Genomic DNA, 16398 nt, shown 5'->3' with positions numbered 1-16398 from the left:
AGGACAAAGGGCCATACACAGCTCCTCATTGTCCTGTGTGTCTGAATCGACTCTCAGCACAAACAAGAGTTTGTTTGTGCTGATGGAGCTGCTGCCAGGCTCTCCCTTTTTTTTTTTTTTTTTTTTTTTTTTTTTAATTTGGTTAAGTGCTAAAATTATTTTTGTGGGCACACTTTGCTATTTTGTGCCTTTCTGGTTTGCTGCTCAGGAAAGTCCTTTGGCTGTGTCCAGCCAGGTGAGGGGAGGAGAGGAGAACCCCTCTCAGGTGCTGGAGCATTCCTGCCTCAGGCCAGGCTGCTGCTTAGGCATTGGAAGCTTCCTAAGGAGGTAGATTAATGATGATAAGAAAGAACATTTAGTTACCACTGAGGGGAAAAAAAGTGTGGAGCTGGTGTGGTTATTTATGTAAATTTGTGATTTGCTTCCAAACTTCCTGTGGTGAACTTGAAGTAAATTAATATATCTGGATCCCCAGCATATTTCAGCACAGCTGCTCTTGGGCTGAGAGTGGATTTTAGAGGAAGAAGCACAGCTAAGCTCCTGTGGTGATTTGGAGCCAGGATTTGAATTCTAGCTTTGGGAAGACAATCCTCCCAAGCCCAGAGCAGTGGTCTGGACCCCTCAGTTCATGATGGAGTTGGGATGGAGTTGTCACACCACACAGGACTGGAGCTTCCAGATGCAGCCAGGGACTCAAAATGTAGAATATTCTCATTATTGGAGGTCAGCTGAAAGGGTTTTGCCCTCCAGATCTTTGGAAATCCCCATGGAACTCTCTATTCACAGATTCATTCAGCACCTAATTCTGGTGTGCTTCCCAGTGTTTAAAGCAAGCAGAATTACTGAGATACATCTGTTAACTAAACCCCATTTTTATTTTCAGGAAGCACAAACATTTATACTCAGAGGTGAATGTTACAAAATAGCTTTTGTAAATCCCTTAGTCTTCTATTTTGAAAGATTTTTTTGACATGTTTAAAGCACAAACAGTCTCCTGTTGCTTCTGGTTTGTAGCATTTTCTCTCTGGCAGCAAAATTACTGGGTATTTTTTGTGACTTCTGCAGACTGAGCCATTTTATTTGCAGTCAGGAATTGCATCATTTTCTGTAAACGTGGAATGAGCTCTTTCCCAGTTGTCCATCCTTTCAGCCAGCTCTTAAGCAGGTGATATGAGACAGCAAGCAGGATCCAGTGGGACTTAAGGTGCAGTAAAAAGAGCTTTTTTGGATTGCTTTATGCCATTTAATCCATTAAAACTAAAGGAACATGCCCTGGGTCGTAGGTCTTTGGTATATTTGGGTTTCTGGTCTGATAATTTATTTTTATTTAAAATCTGTTAATGTTCCTTAGGCTCTGTGTAGTGGCTCCAGCTCTTGAAGTAGCAGCAGTGCTGGTGTGGTCTGGAAAGCTCCTGCTTGTCTTTAGTTGGTTAAGAAGCTGTTTTGGAGTGGTGACAAGTCTGACAGCTCCTTTTAAAATTCCATGGACATCTAGTGGAGCAGTGAGAGCTGTCTCACTGCTAAATCCTACATTTCTTTGTGAGGCAGTGGGAATAAAAGCTGCTCCCAGGCACGGGAAGTGTTTAACTTGCTATGATCCTCAGCCTTTTTTTGGTTGTTTTTTTTTTTTCCTGGATGATGTCTGGATCCATTTAAGATGGACACATTCAGCAGTTAAAAAACAAGGGCCAGATGTTTCTCACATCAAAGAACATGATTTGCAGTCTCAGGAGGAGGATGAGGCAATAAACTGGGGTGTTCTGTTTTTCCTTCCAGAGGAATCGTCGCCAGTATTTTGGTTTTCTTGTGTTTCGGGGTGACACAAGCTAAAGATGGACCATTCTCAAGACCTCACCCAGGTAATTCACCTTGCTGGGCTCACTCAAATACTCCTGAGGAGCTGCCTGTTTTTTGGGGAAGGTAAATGTTTGTGTTGCCTGGAGAGCAGGTAGGTTGTAATTTCAGTAATCACAGGTTCCTCAGCACTGCACACTGGTCATGGAGGTTCCTCCATAGCCATCCTGCAGGGATTCTTCCATGGAGCCTGGAGATCTGTTTGGATCTCCAGGGATTGGCTTCCTGTTGTTGGTAAAAAGCTCTGTGAGAACTGCCAGGTTCTTAAACCTGAACTTCCCCTGTTTATCCTTGTTTTTTTTCTCTTCGCTTGCTGGGACTGCACTTGGGACCATGTGTCCGGTGTTGGAGCTCTTCCTTAGCTCCATGTCCATTTTCCACAGGAGATTAGAGGCCCTTGATTATGATTTTAAAGGTTTCTTGTAAGACTGGAAGTCTTGAAAGCATTTGAAAGCACAACACAAACCTCTTCCAGGTAATGTAACAGCAGGTGAAACATGAAAATATTTAAATGGCTTTAATCTTTTGCCTATTTTTAGATGTGAATCATTAAAAGAGAATTAAGGGAATTAATATAATTCATTAAATAATATTCCTGAAAGCATTGGGCTCTCCTGCAGCCAAGTAAAGCTGGGTTTTATGCCAGGAATCTAACCCAGCAGCCACCCCACAGCCCTCAGGTGTGGTTCCAGAGTAGTGCCCTCAGCACACCTCTGCAAACCTGGGGGTTTATTAAATTTGCCTTTCTTATTAATAGCAGGTTTTAGTCTTTCCTTCTGTTCCAATTAATTATGGTTCCTCCTGTAAAATCCTGTGCTCCTTTTGAGGACCCCAGTGACACTTGGGTGCACCCAGGTTTTGGGGGTGTTTGTCTAGGCTGGTTTTATTCCCTAGCAAAAAGCAGGGAAGTTTGGCTTTTAGTCTTGCCCTCAATGCAACATTTCTCCATAACATTTTGGTATTGTTTTGAGCTTTCTGCTTTCAAATGTCCTCTCCAGAGCTGCAGGGTTATTTTGGGGATTCTGGTGATAATGTGATGCTTCCTAGATTCCTGCTCCCAGAGCGTGGAGCTGTGTTAGGAGTTCCTCTGTCACTCCAGTACCTTAGGATCATCTTCTCTGCTGTCCCTGCCTTCTCTGCTGCTCCTGCTGTGTGTCATTAACCTACTTTTTATTAAGGCCATTAAGGAAACTGATCCCAGCCACCACCTTAGTGGCACCTGTCCAGACTGGTGGCTTTATTTCTTATTTTGGCTGCCTTCTCAGCATTCCCAGCTTTAGCTGGGGGCTCATCCAGCTTTGCCATTTCCCTGCTGATTCCACACAAGCCCCCGTTTTCTCCATTTTAATAATTTGCTACATGGACAGACACAGGTTGGTTCCCTGTAATTCAAAACTGGAGGATTGTCATGGAAATAAGTAGGTAGGACTGTTCAGACAGGACTTTACCAACTTGCCCTGGCTTTATCCCATTTTCCTCTGGCTCTGGTTCCATCCAAACCTTCAGGCAAAGGGGGAGCACGCCTTTAGCCCCAGGGAACAGTATGGTGCAAGGGACAGATCTTAAACTCTGCTTGAGGATCCATTTATTTATTGGTGGGTGAGCAGCCAAATGTGGGGAGCATCTCCCTGGTAGAATTAATCCTGGATACAGGCAGCATCAGTAGCCTGATGCAAATCCTTAGGATTTGCAGATAAGAGATATTCTTCCTTTTCCCTGCCAGCTCCTTTTCTGGAGCCTGGTGTTGTAGGAGCCCAGGGATGCTTCATTGCCTCTGTCAAGATAACACATCCACGCTGTCATTCCAAAGGAATTTTCCATGACAGTTATTAATGCCCTGAGAAGCAGCTTTTAATATTCCCAGCCTTTGCCAGTTTGACTTAATACACAGTGTGTGACAGGACAAGCTCTTTGGGGAGTAAATTGTGATAGTCTGGAGTAACCTGTGGGATTGAAGGCTGGGCTAGCTGGGAATGTGCAGCAGGGACCAGGCAAGGTCAGCACTGATGACACTGGGAGGAGCAGCTCCAGAACAGGCATTTTCCTTGGGCAAACAACCCAGATTTTTTTATTTTTTACTCATTTAGCTCCTCAAGCAGAGTGGGCCAAACTCTGAGGAGAAGCAGGGTAAGAGGCTGGTTAGATTCAGCTTTCTGGGGTGTTCAAGCCCTGTTCCCAAATCCCTGCAAGGCAGCAGTTTAATGTTTGATCACAGGAATTGCTGGGTTATCAGGTGTGTCAATGATTAGTGGAGACCTCCTTAGTCAGGAGGAAAGCCCTGATTGGAGGGAGGCAGAATGGCAAGTGAATTAAAGGAAAACAAATATTGGAGATGTGCTAAAAATGACCTTACAGCTAAAGCTGAGCCTGACCCAGGAGCAGAGAGAACAGTGTTTGTACAGCCTTGAAAACATTTGGGGTGCAGGTACCAAGTGTGTTCAGAACCTCTGTGACTGAGGAGGAACCACAGCACTAAATCATAACCAGATCTCAATTTTTAATTATTTTATTTTTTCCTGAGCAGTTGCCACAGCCCTGTGTATAGAGGGGAATAAAAGCTCAGACAAGGATTTAGATTTCTCTGCTTTCTGTGTCAACATCACTTTGAGGAGCAGTCTGTCACATGGCTGACTGTGAACAGTGTAAAATCTCTGGTATGAGGTTTATGGGTTAGAAAAAACAGCATTTTTAGGTACCTGGCAGTGACATTTCAAGGTGGGAGAAGTGTGGTGGTGAAAGGTTAATTCTCCCTGCTGGCTTGAATATGGTGCCAGCTTGGGAAGAGGCTCCTCTCTTCCAAATAATCCTGTGAACAATGGAGGATTTTTTTTTTTTTTTTTTTTTTCCCTGTTTGGTTTTTCCTAAGCTGCATTCTGGAAGTACAAGTGGATGAAAGCTGTCACAGAGCTCTGAATTGCTCTTCTCCAGGCCACATCTGCCTTTTTTATTTCCCAAAAGTGTAAAAGAGGTGATTCTGATAAATTAATTTTATGGAAGAACCCACTTGCCACATTATTTTAATGATGATGCCAGAGACTGCTTTTAAAAATGTGTCAAGTTTGTTGGTATTTTTGGTTTAAAATTTTTTTTTATTGTTTCTTTGTTATTTTGTTTTGTTTTGTTTTTTTTAAAAAAGAATTTATTTCCTAATTGAGGCTAAATTGGATAAAGACATGTTTTGGGAGAAAGCATCTGAGGAGCTCCATGGGGAGTTGATTTGGGGTTCTGAGCTGATAACTCTGTTTGTAAGCCTCTGTTGGTTTCATTCTTGTGTAATTTATGCCTGGCCCTGCTTTTAACACCAAAGTGCCTACATTGCCTTGGAATTAGCAGAGAGAAATTCCCAAGCCAGGCCTGAGGGTCTTGGTTTCCTGGCAAACCCTGTTGGGATTCCTCTCCATCACCCCCATGGACCTGAGGAAGGAGAACTCCATTTATAACCAGGAAACACCTGAAGGCAGGTCTCATCCCAGGAGTGGTGTGTGATGTTTTTGGAGTTTCAGTATCCACCCAGAATGTGTCAAGTTTTCCTGAATTCCCTTGTGTGGCATCTTTGGATCTGTGTCTGTACTCACCCTGGCTCTGCATCAGCCTCTCAGGGCAGGGAACAAACACTGAGTGGGGTTCAGAAGCCACTGCATGGAACAACAACCTGGCTCTGGGATGGATCAGGGGATGGATGAGCACAAAACCCCCATCCAGGATGGCCTGTGACCCAAGGGCTGAGCCTGTCAGGAGAGCTGGAAGTGCAGACCCTGTAATTTGGGCACCCTTTGGATTCAGGTGTCAATGAGGTGTGTGCAGACTGTAATCACACCTCTGGGAAGGGCTCTGAAGCAGCTGAGCTTTGCATGGCATTTCTTCTGGAGAGTCCCATGTGATCTCAGAGGCCTTGCATCCAGCACCTGCTGAACCTTTGGTCTGCTTATTTTTAATTTCATTCCAAGTAAAAGTGAAATTATCTTCAGGGTTTTGAATTATCTGCACACTTTCTGCCCCGTGGGGACACGACCTTGTCCTTGGGCTGAAAGCTGGGCTGCCAAACACAGCTCCAGCCTGATTTGGGTGTGTCTGGTGTAGCCAAGGTTGGACGGGTCAGGTCACCTGGGAGCAGGGAGAAAGTGCAGGAAGGATCAGGTTCTCCTCTAAGGCCTGCTGGAAAGCATTGCAGGTGGCAAATTCCTTTCCTTCCACTTCCTAACTGCTGAGTTTGTTGGGTTGAAGTGTTCTGGGTCTGGATCCCTTCTCCCAGATCCAGGTCAGTGCCTGAGCTATTCCAGCAAACTCACACAGCAGCCTGTGTGGGAGTTGGAGATCCTTTCTGGTTGTGTCCCTGAGGGAGGGTGGTAAGCACTGTGCTTGGGAGCTGGGAATTATAATTCTGTGGTGGGAGCTCTCTTGAAATGGAATTGGTTTCCTGAGAAGCTGTGGCTGCCCCATCCCTGGAAGTCCAGGCCAGGTTGGGCATGGGGCAGCCTGGGACACAGGAAGGTGTCCCTGCCCATGGCAGGGGGTGGAATGAGATGGGCTTTCAGGTCCCTCCCAACACAAGGCATTCCAGGATTCACTGATATTGAAATAAATGAATAATTAATTTATGGGTTGCTCCAAAGCTGCTGACATCCCCTGTTTCTCTCTGCAGCTTACTGGAGGTTTTGGCTGTGTGTCAGTGTGGTCTATGAGCTCTTCCTCATCTTCATCCTCTTTCAGGTAAGTGACTGACACCTCTAGCTCCTAAATGCCACTTCCATGTGGAGATAACTCCTCTGTGGTGGTTTTTTTCCTGCTGACTACAGGAATTGCTCATTTTTGTGAGATGGAATCATTAGGCTGTTTAATGAGACTATGAGGCTGAGGGAAATGATAATACAAAAATATTTCACCTGCTCTGACCTCCAGTCACCCTCAGCCCAGGGTAGACACCGTGTTGAAGTGGTTTTAGATGAGCTGGTGTTTCACAGTCCATCTCTGCCCTGATGGGCCCTGTGTGACTCGGGGGGAATTCTCCTGGTTTCACCTTTGGAAATACCTTTTACCTGGAGTGACAGGTTCTTTGTAGGTGTGGGAGTTTTGCAATGAACCAAAACTTCACACCCAGCTTTGTGTGGTGGCAGGAGCTGAGGAGGTTTTTCATAGAAAGTCATGCCCTTGGTGCTTCCAACTTAAACAGTTTTTGCCATGTTCTTTTTTGACCATATTTTACTATATCTTGTCTTTTAGTAAACTCAGAATTTCCCCCTGACTTTTACAATTCTCAGAAGTTAAATATTTTGAGACAATATACTCATCAGGCAGCTCTCAAAATCATTTTGCCTGAGAGAAGGATGAGGAATGCTTTTTTTTTTTTAAAAAAAATTTTGCCTCTTAGAGGCCATGTGAGCTTGAAGAAGTGGAGCTGGTCATCCTCGGTTTTTCCAGTTTTTTTTCAGCCGTCCTTGAGCATGATATTCCTGAGTAGTTGCAGTCAGGCTGAGTAATTTTTATTGATTGTACTGGTGTAGTTCTGAATTCCAACAGAAAAGCCTGGAATGGCTTTGCTTCTCTGTGGCAGCGTGTGGTGTCAGCAGAGATTTAGTGGTTAAGGAACTCCCTGCTGTTGCTCAGCTCTTTGCTAAAAATATATCATTGCCTTGCCCAGGTTGAAATAAGGTTAAATTCTGCTCAGTCTGCAGGTGGCTGGACTCCTGACAGCAAATCCAAGCTTGCTCGTGGCTGAAACTTGTCCCAGAGTTCATGTGACTTCAGCAGTTTATTCTGTAATTTTATTGTTACTCTGTTAATTAATTTTGGCTTTGGACATCACATCGTAATTTTGGACATCACAGGTGTTCCAGGGTCAAGCTTTGACCAAACCACTGAGTGATTCTGTTGGGAAATAAATGCCCAGCAAATATGTGGCTGATTTAGTGACAGATGAGTTCACATTTTGGTCATTTTGATAATTTCTTTTTGCTGTTTGCATGGGACCTTACCGGAAATGGGTTTTGGGAAGGATGAGCTGTGTGAAGGTTCTGGGAAATATGAGGAGCACAGAGGAGTGACTTGGGGTAAAGGGTTAAAGCTCACTGATTTTTCATCTTTAAGGTCATTCTGTAGCCGTTTTTTCCCTTAATATTTAGGATTAGAGGCTCCAAGTCAGGAGTGTGTGGGGGGTGCTTCAAGGCCTGACTTTATTTCAAGAACTGTTCCACAACAAATTTGAAAAAAGGTCAATTTGAAGATCAATGTTGGCCTTAATTCTGTTTGTGCCTTGTGTGTGTGAATCCTTCAGGGGGATCCTGGGTTTCTGTGTTCCCTTGCAGACTGTGCAGGATGGGAGGCAGTTCATGAAGTACATTGACCCCCATTTAGGGGTTCCTCTGCCAGAGAGAGACTACGGGGGCAACTGCCTGATTTATGACCCTGGCAATGAAACTGATCCCTTCCACAACATCTGGGTAAGGAACAAACTCACTAATGGCTTCTTTTGGGTAAAAAGCTGCTTAATGGAACTCTTCAAAGTGCAGTTGTGAGTCTAGCTGAGTGCTGAATCAGAGCACAGCCTATGACTGACTCTTTAGCCTCTTTATTTCTCTTCTCTTGACCTTTCCTGTCCATCAGATGGAGGTGTGTTTCTCTGGATCCAAATTACCTGATTGCCCTGGGCTGAACTGTTCAACAGCTCTTCTTTCTCAGCTCATTGCTGTCAAATTTTCCCCTCAGTCTGGATTTCTTCGTGTGCTTGAGGAGTCTTCTCCTCAGCCCCCCTGAGGCACAAAGCCCTAAAGCTGCACCACAGAATCCCAGAACAGTTTGGGATGGAAAGATGATGTGGCCCCATCCCCTGCCATGGGCAAGGACACCTTCCACTAGTGCAGGTTGCTCCAACAGCACTTTTCTGAGTCCTAAAAACCATCAGGTTTCCCACTGGCAGAAATTCCAGGAATGATGGAATGATGAAATTTATTTACAACTCCCTGATTGCATGGAGTGAGGAGCCCCCAAATCCTTTGGGTCTGCCCTGTAAATCTTCAGTACTGGAATAACTGGGATCTTATTGAAGTAGAAGGAAGGGCACTGTGCCCAGGGACTGGCAGGGCTGGTAAGATATAAGAAGCTCTGTTAAATTCCTTCTTGGTTAAAGAATGCAAGTATTCATGTGTGGAAAAAGCAGAAGTTTATTGCTGCCTTTTTCTTGGAGAAAAAAAAAAAAAAAAAAAAAAAAAAAGCTGTGACCTTCACTCTCTTCTTGGTTTTCAGGACAAGCTGGATGGATTTGTTCCTGCTCACTTTTTTGGGTGGTACCTGAAGGTAAGAATGGCTCATTTCACCTCATTTCAGAGGATTCTGCTTCTTTATTCCCAAAGCCTCACTGCTGCTGCTTTTGTGGTGCCAAGCCTTGGTCACTTAAACTAAGCTGTTTGTAATACATGAAAATACATATCAATATGTGAAAAGCCTTTTTTCCCTTTTTTTTTTTTTTTTTTTCTGTCTCCTGCCCATGTTAGGCCACCTCATTTCTTCCCAGAGCTTTGTTACATCAACAGGTTCCTCTCTCCACAGGGATTCCTCCTGAGGTCAGATCAATAAAGAACTTAATTCCTCTAGCAACAGAAATGCTGGAATGACCTTTGGAAGTGGATTGTGGGGCTGGCAGTGACAGTGATATCTCCAAACACAGATATTGCTGTTTCTGCTTTCCCAGTAGCAGCAGATCAGTATTTTAAACTGTTGAATGGGCAGTGGTTTAATTCTTGTTATTTTTTAGTCAATGTCAACTAACTGTGGAAGGAATTTCAGGTGTGCCTGTCTCTGGCAGAACATTCAACAGTGCTTTGCTGATTACTTTGGTCTAAATATTACCTTTTTTAACCCAAGCAGACTGACCAACTCAGGAGATTTTGTCCCCTGCAGATCTTGTTTGGGTTTGGTATTTAAACAACAAATTGACAGCTTGGCTGTTTTAAAAACAAGCTGGAACTGTTGGTTGGTATTTTAGTTTAAAAGTGCAGATGTGTTCTGTGAGTGGTTTGGGGATGCCTCAAAACCAGAGGTGAATTTGATGGGCATGGGGAGTTCTGGACTTCAGCTTGTTCTGTTAATGAACTGAATTCTAAATTTGGAAAACCTGGATCCTTTTCTTCCAAGAGAGTTGCATTAGAAACTGGGCTGCCCAGCTGGAAGGAGACTGGCTGCTGGATTTCCTCTGGGCCAAAGCATATTTTTCTCTTAAATATGTTAAATATTAACCAATTTCTCTATTAAAAGCTGGCAGCTGAATGTGTTGTCTCAATAAACAGAGATGGGCTTGTGTTTGGATTTTTTTCCCCAAATCTCGAAGCACCAGGATGGCAATATTGAGAATGAATGGGCCTCATTCATCAGAAATTATTGTGGCCTTGGAGTCGTTTAGAGCCCATAAAAGGCTCTGAAAAGCCTTTTCTGAGCACTGTTAGAACAATGCTGCCTGTGGTGGTTGAGCACCCAGTAATTCTATGCATTTAACTAATTTCCCTCCTGCTGAACCCCATTTTACCAGAATTTATTATAATCTGCATTCCTGTGCTGGTTTTGGCTGGGGTGGAGGTGATTTTCTTCAGTGTCATTCCTGTCTCTTGTGCTGGTAGTGTTGATAAGCTGAGAGGCCTGTGAGCATTTGGACCATCACAGCATGAAAATAAAACTGTCCAGAGTTTCCTGATCCTTTCTGGATACTGGAGACTGTAAGATCCACAACTGTTTAAAAGACTTTTTTCTACCTTCAGACTCTGATGATTCGGGACTGGTGGATGTGCATGATTATCAGTGTCATGTTTGAGTTCCTGGAGTACAGCCTGGAGCACCAGCTCCCAAACTTCAGTGAATGCTGGTGGGATCACGTATGTACTGCTGGGATCAGGGTTTATTTGGGAAAACAGACTTTACAGGGAGGGCTAGGAAGTGATGAGAGCTGAATGTATCAGGTATGTGACTACTCCCTGTGGAGTTCGTAACATGCTTGTCACTGTTTCTGTAATTTTGTGTGTTACAAACACTTGGACATGGTTCCTTTCACACCAGAGGGAGAATCTAAATCTGAACATTTTCAAATATTGAAAATGATGGTGCAAAGCAATAAAGTCTGAAATTCAGAGAAAGGCAAAACTTGGTGTGAGTTTAAAGGGGCACCTTTTAAAATTGTGTTTTATTTTCCTGTGAGGTCTGAGTTGGTGTCAGAGCGATCAGAATTCCATGCAGTCATGGCACACAGCTCTGAGGCTGTGTTTGGATGGATTTTGGGAAAGACCCAAGCTTGAAATTATTTGCTCCATGGTTGCATTTTCAAAAGTCAGTGCATTATTAGAGACATCAAGCCAAACTATTTAGCCTTCAGAAAACCTGTGGAATTAACACTCTGTCCTTGGAATGCAGGGGTCTGCCTGTTGTGATTCCCTTTCCCAAGCTCTAGTGTTCCTTCCCCAGCATCATTCCTGTGTTTCTCCTTCCAGTGGATAATGGATGTGATCTTGTGTAACGGGTTAGGAATTTACTGTGGGATGAAGACCCTGTCCTGGCTTTCCTTGAAAACCTACAAGTGGCAAGGACTCTGGAACATTCCAACCTACAAGTAAGTTGGGGAGGAGGGAGCTGCACAGGCACAGCACAAAAGTTGGGCATCTGTTCAAGAGCTTGGTTGTTCTGTTTGGGTTAATATGGATTAAAGAATTCCTGTGTGTTCTCAGGTGACTCAAGGATCCAGTGACTTATTGCTGCAGGGAGGTTTGTTGGAGGGTTTTATTCACCTTGTGAATGGGATTGTTGGAAATTGACCTTTGTGTCCCAAACATCTCCTGGCTGGGAATGAGAGCATCCTGTGGAAGTGAGCTGATTTCATGAAATGGTTTAAGGAGGTGCAGGAATCCAAGCTGGTGTCATACTCCCATTCACAGCAAGGATCTGTTTGGTCTTTTTGCATTCCCTAGTAACTAGAACTTCACAGGAACTGGGACACTGGAAATTAAAATTTAATAAATCCCTTGTAGTGTACCAGTAATGACCCATCGTGCTCTGTAGTGTCTTTGCTGAGCAGAGCAGAACTGCTTGCAACAGTGTGTGTAGTATATTAAAGCTTAAATTGATAATTAAAATAACAAGTTCAGAGCTAATCTCATTAAGTTGTGATTTTAATGGAGTAAACGGAGGCATTTTGCATATCTGAGCTGGTGCCTCAAACAGAAACGCTGGCAGATGCCTCTTGCCTGCTTTTCCTTCAATCTGCAGTGGTTATTCTGCTTTTTTCCAGAGGCAAGATGAAGAGGATTGTGTTCCAGTTCACCCCGTACAGCTGGGTGAAGTTTGAGTGGAAGCCAGCCTCCAGCCTGCGCCGGTGGCTCGCCGTCTGTGGCATCATCTTCGTGGTGAGGACACCTCTCTGGCCCTTCTGTCCCCTGCTCTGTACCTCAGGCTGCAGCTCTGGGGGTGTTCCTGAAGCTGAGGCCAGGAGGGATCCCTTCCCAGTCCTGCAGAGCTGTGTCTCTGGGACTGGTGACAGATTCACTGCAGAAAGGGTTGTCCTTGCTTCCTGACCACTGTTGCTGGCAATGGGAGCAATATAAACTGGGATCTTTGGGTGTTCAGCAGGTTGCTGTTCCCCAGAGCACTGGCTGTGGGTGAAAGTAGCTCAAATCCCTCAGTTTTATGTAGGTACAGGTCACATTACAGCTGGAAATGGGTGTATCCAAGGCCTTGGGCTCCTCTGAGCTCCTGAAGCACAGAGCTGCTTAAATCATTCAATTCTCCTAGATTTTTTTTTTTTTTTTTTTTTTTTTTTGGCATTTCACTGCACACACACCACGTGAGTGGGTGGAAGTGTTTTATGCTGGGAATGCAGCATCTGAAATTCATACCTGTGCCTGTGAAACTGAACTTGTCACCCATGTGAGACTGATAGGGAGGGCATACTGGGCTGTTTAAATGCCTTTTTCCCACTTCTGCCCTTTTGCCAGCCAGGGTACTTTGGCCTTTGTGCCATCCATGGGATGTCATTTGGCTCTGCTCCAAGCAACTCAAACTTATCTCAACCTGTGAAAAGCTGTGAAATTTAACTAAATCCATCCCTGTGACACTTGTGGTGATCCAGGGGCACTGGGCATGAACCAGGTTCAGTGGCACAGGACAGAACTCTGTTTTCCCAGAACAGGCTCCCAGCACCTGATTCCTTCTGTAGGACACGTTGACCAAGCTCACGTGGCACACCAGGCCTGCTTGGTGGGAGGACTAAAAGAGTATAAATAAAATAGAAGTTTCCCCAAAAGGTTGCTGCTTGCACCCTGAAGAAATTGGGGTTTGGGTGCTGCTGCAACAGAGATCCCAGTGAATTTGTACTGGACTGTGGGATTATGTTTCTTTCAGCTGGTTCTAAGCAGCTTCAGGTTCTGGCTCGCTCCTTGGGCTTCAGCAGTGCTTAATGCCCTTTGTTATCACTTCTTTTGAAGTGACAATCTGGTGTGTCTCTGCTCCCTTAAGCACACTGCCAGGGCAGCTGCTCGAGAGAACATTTTGCTCTTAATTTATAATCAACTTTCCAAGTTGGCTTGGAGGGTGAGTTTACATAACAGAAAAAACAGCCCAGCCCAGCCCCCCAGGATGTGCAGCTCATGCCTCTTGTTATGGTAGGGCTCCCTCAGCTGGGTTTGAAAGGACAGGGAAAGGAAAAGCTGTGCTTTTGGCATTTGTCCTCAAATCTCAAGTGTTTGTGCAGGTACTTTGGGCTCTTCGTTTGAAGTTCAAAAACTTGCTTGAAATGTGACAAGCAATTTTTTGCTTGTCCAGCTTTTTGTTGTGATTTTTAGTACCTCTTCTGACATAGAAGAAATGTTTAAAAACCCAGCTGGTTTTGGGTTGGTGCTGATGGTTCATTTGGTGATACTGAGCAGGGCTGAGAAATGCACAGGGGCAGCCATTCAGGGAGAGAGGGTCACTCCAGGCTTCATCCAGTGGTATTTTCCAAGTGTAACCTCAATGTCCCTTCTCCCAGTTTTTATTGGCAGAGCTGAACACGTTTTACCTGAAGTTTGTGCTGTGGATGCCCCCTGAACACTACTTGGTGCTGCTACGCCTCGTGTTTTTTGTCAACGTGGGAGGAGTGGCCATGAGGGAGATCTACGACTTCATGGACGACCCGTAAGCCCCACCTCTCTGCACTTCCCATGTCCAGCTCCACGTGCTTTGTTTTGAACTTGCTCCAGCTTGCTGGCATCCATCCTGGGCACCAGTTCAGCTTGTCAGGGACAGAAAAGGCCTAATCCCAAAGCACCTGCTTGGTGTTCCTTTGTTTTGGAGGTACCACTCTCATGCCCCCTGGTTCAGAGAGCAGCTGTTAAGGGCACTGTGTGTGCTCTGTGTTAACCTCAGTGGCTGGTAAATGATCTCTCTGTGGAGAAGGGAATGTGGAAATGAGCTGGAGTGCCCCTGGCTTGTGGGCAGAGGAGGCCTGCAATCCTGATTCCAGACCAAGAGCTGCAGTCCTTGGATGTGCCCTCTGAGGACATTGGGGCCCAGACTAAAAAGATGTGGTTCTTAAAGGCACTTCTTTCCTTGAGCTGTCTTCCCCCTGGCTCTCTGGAGCTCTCCTGGCATCCTCTTGCAGGTCAGAGGCCCTCAGTAGCAGGATGTGCTGCAGGTGAGGCACCACACACAGCAGTGCATGTACTTGAGACTGTTCCCACTTCAGCATCATATCTGTCCTCGCTGCTTTTGTTTCTGCAGACCATGTGAGAGCTGAGAAAGCTTTGTTCTCAAAATCACCTTTTCTTTTAATGTCACAACCTGCCTGAGCCCACATCCTCAGCCTAAGGCACCACCTGGCTTCCAGGGGTGTTCATTGTCTGTTGCTGACCAAAAAAGTGTCTGTGTTCAGAATTTAGGGTTCCAACATGGTCTGAAGATCAGTTTCCCTTGCAAGGCTTTGACTCCTAGAACTGGGAAGAAGGGCCAGCCCACATTGCTTAGTCGGAATTCAGGACATTCTGCAGGGGCAGGATGCCCTGCCCTTGGTGTTGGACCTGCTGGTTTGGGACGTGCCTCCAACTCACAGGTAAGAAGAGTCTCTGCCTCGCTGCAGAGCTCCTCTCCTTAGCACCATTCATCTTCTTGTGGTGGGGTTGGAAAAGCTCCTTTGCCCTCTGTTCAACCACATGGCATAACACTGGATTTTGGGAGAGCCATCTCTCACCAGTGCCTCATCCCTTCTTCTTTCCATGAGCTGGAGCTGCTCATCCCAAGCTGCACGTCCCCATCACTGCCACCACCTTCCCTGCTGGGGGAGATGACTATCCCACATCCTGGGGTTCCTGGCTCTGCTTGATGCCCCCAGAGCTGACATCAGGCTGCTCTTGCAGAAGGGCAGAGCTGAGCACCCACTCTTGCCAGGTACCTTCTCTGCAGAGGGTCTTGTGATTCCCTCCTGCATTCCAGGCTATCCAGGCAGAGAGGATCTGCCCCCATTTACCAGCTTCACTTTCACATCATTTCAAGCCAAGGATCGTTCAGGATTCTTCCCTTGGTGTTTTGCAGGGGAAGCATGATTTGCTCCGTGGTTGTATTTAAATAAGTCAGTGCATTATTCCTGCTGGGAATGTACAAGAGGCTCCCAACTTACATCACATAGGAAACCTTGCTGACCTTTTCCTTTTGGAAACTCCTAATGCTCAAAGATTGGAATGTTCCATTGCCCTTCCTTGGCAAAAACATGGCTCACTGCCTTGTCTGGTGATGATGGGATTGTCTGGGATGAACTGATGAGGTCTCTTCATCCAGCCCTGCAATGTTGGGTCTAGGAAGCAGTCAAATTCCAACGTGAAGAATTCTTTTTCCCATTCAGCATTCTGAGTATCCACAGGCAGTTCTGGGGCTTTGCTTGCAGGACCTTGGGCTGAGCATGGTGACAGTGTAGTGCCTGGAATTGTGATAGTCCCAGAAGAGGGGTGAAGCTTTCTCCAGCCCTCACACACCACATGCTGCCTCCAAGTTCCCAAGGACTGGATGTGTGAAGTGTTCCTGACCAGGAGTGTCTTGATGTGTTAGTAGCATTTGACCTAGTCACACATTCCTATTTGGAATCTTCCTGTCACCTCCAAGGAGTCTGCATCAAGGCTGTGAATTTTTATCTCCTTCATCACAAGCACAATCTTTTGCATCTCTCCTGAGTATGAGGGCAGGAAACCATCTCTCTTCCTCGGCAGCCTTAGGGGCTGCCCAGCTCTTGTGTTTGGGTTATCTTTGATTCTGTTGTCAGGGAAGGGATGGCAGAGCAGAAAGCTGCCTTCATCATCCCAGCAACTGGAATTCCCTGTGAGAGATCTGCTGCTTCTTTTCATCTCTCTGCATGTGGGTTAGGGCTGGTCTCTGCCACCACCTGGAGCAGTTTCTGCAGCTCTTTCATCTGAGCTGATCCAGGCAGGATACTATTTAAGATGGAATGCACTCATCCCCTCTGCATCAGCAATCACCTACACTTGATTTATTCCATATTTTTTCCCAGTGTATTTGGATGGTTTGGTGTAGCTTGAACTACAAATTGGTGTC

The 16398-nt window shown here is 45.4% G+C and overlaps 1 protein-coding gene across 2 annotated transcripts in view; it reads left to right on the top strand.

Moving 5' to 3' along the window:
• PTDSS2 (phosphatidylserine synthase 2) overlaps positions 1-16398 on the top strand; it is a 30131-nt gene that overhangs the window by 11616 nt on the left and 2117 nt on the right. For both annotated transcript variants that reach the window (XM_056492441.1, XM_056492442.1), the window contains exons 3-10: positions 1777-1859; positions 6497-6564; positions 8157-8291; positions 9094-9144; positions 10599-10712; positions 11322-11440; positions 12116-12230; positions 13850-13995. In XM_056492441.1, coding sequence (XP_056348416.1) covers positions 1777-1859; positions 6497-6564; positions 8157-8291; positions 9094-9144; positions 10599-10712; positions 11322-11440; positions 12116-12230; positions 13850-13995 — 831 coding nt within the window. The remainder of the gene's footprint in view (positions 1-1776; positions 1860-6496; positions 6565-8156; positions 8292-9093; positions 9145-10598; positions 10713-11321; positions 11441-12115; positions 12231-13849; positions 13996-16398) is intronic.

Source organism: Oenanthe melanoleuca, chromosome 5, assembly GCF_029582105.1.
Source record: "Oenanthe melanoleuca isolate GR-GAL-2019-014 chromosome 5, OMel1.0, whole genome shotgun sequence".
NCBI classification, from domain to species: Eukaryota; Metazoa; Chordata; class Aves; order Passeriformes; family Muscicapidae; genus Oenanthe; species Oenanthe melanoleuca.
The sequence above is the reverse complement of the archived record's forward strand: the minus strand, read 5'-3'. Positions and strand labels throughout refer to the sequence as shown.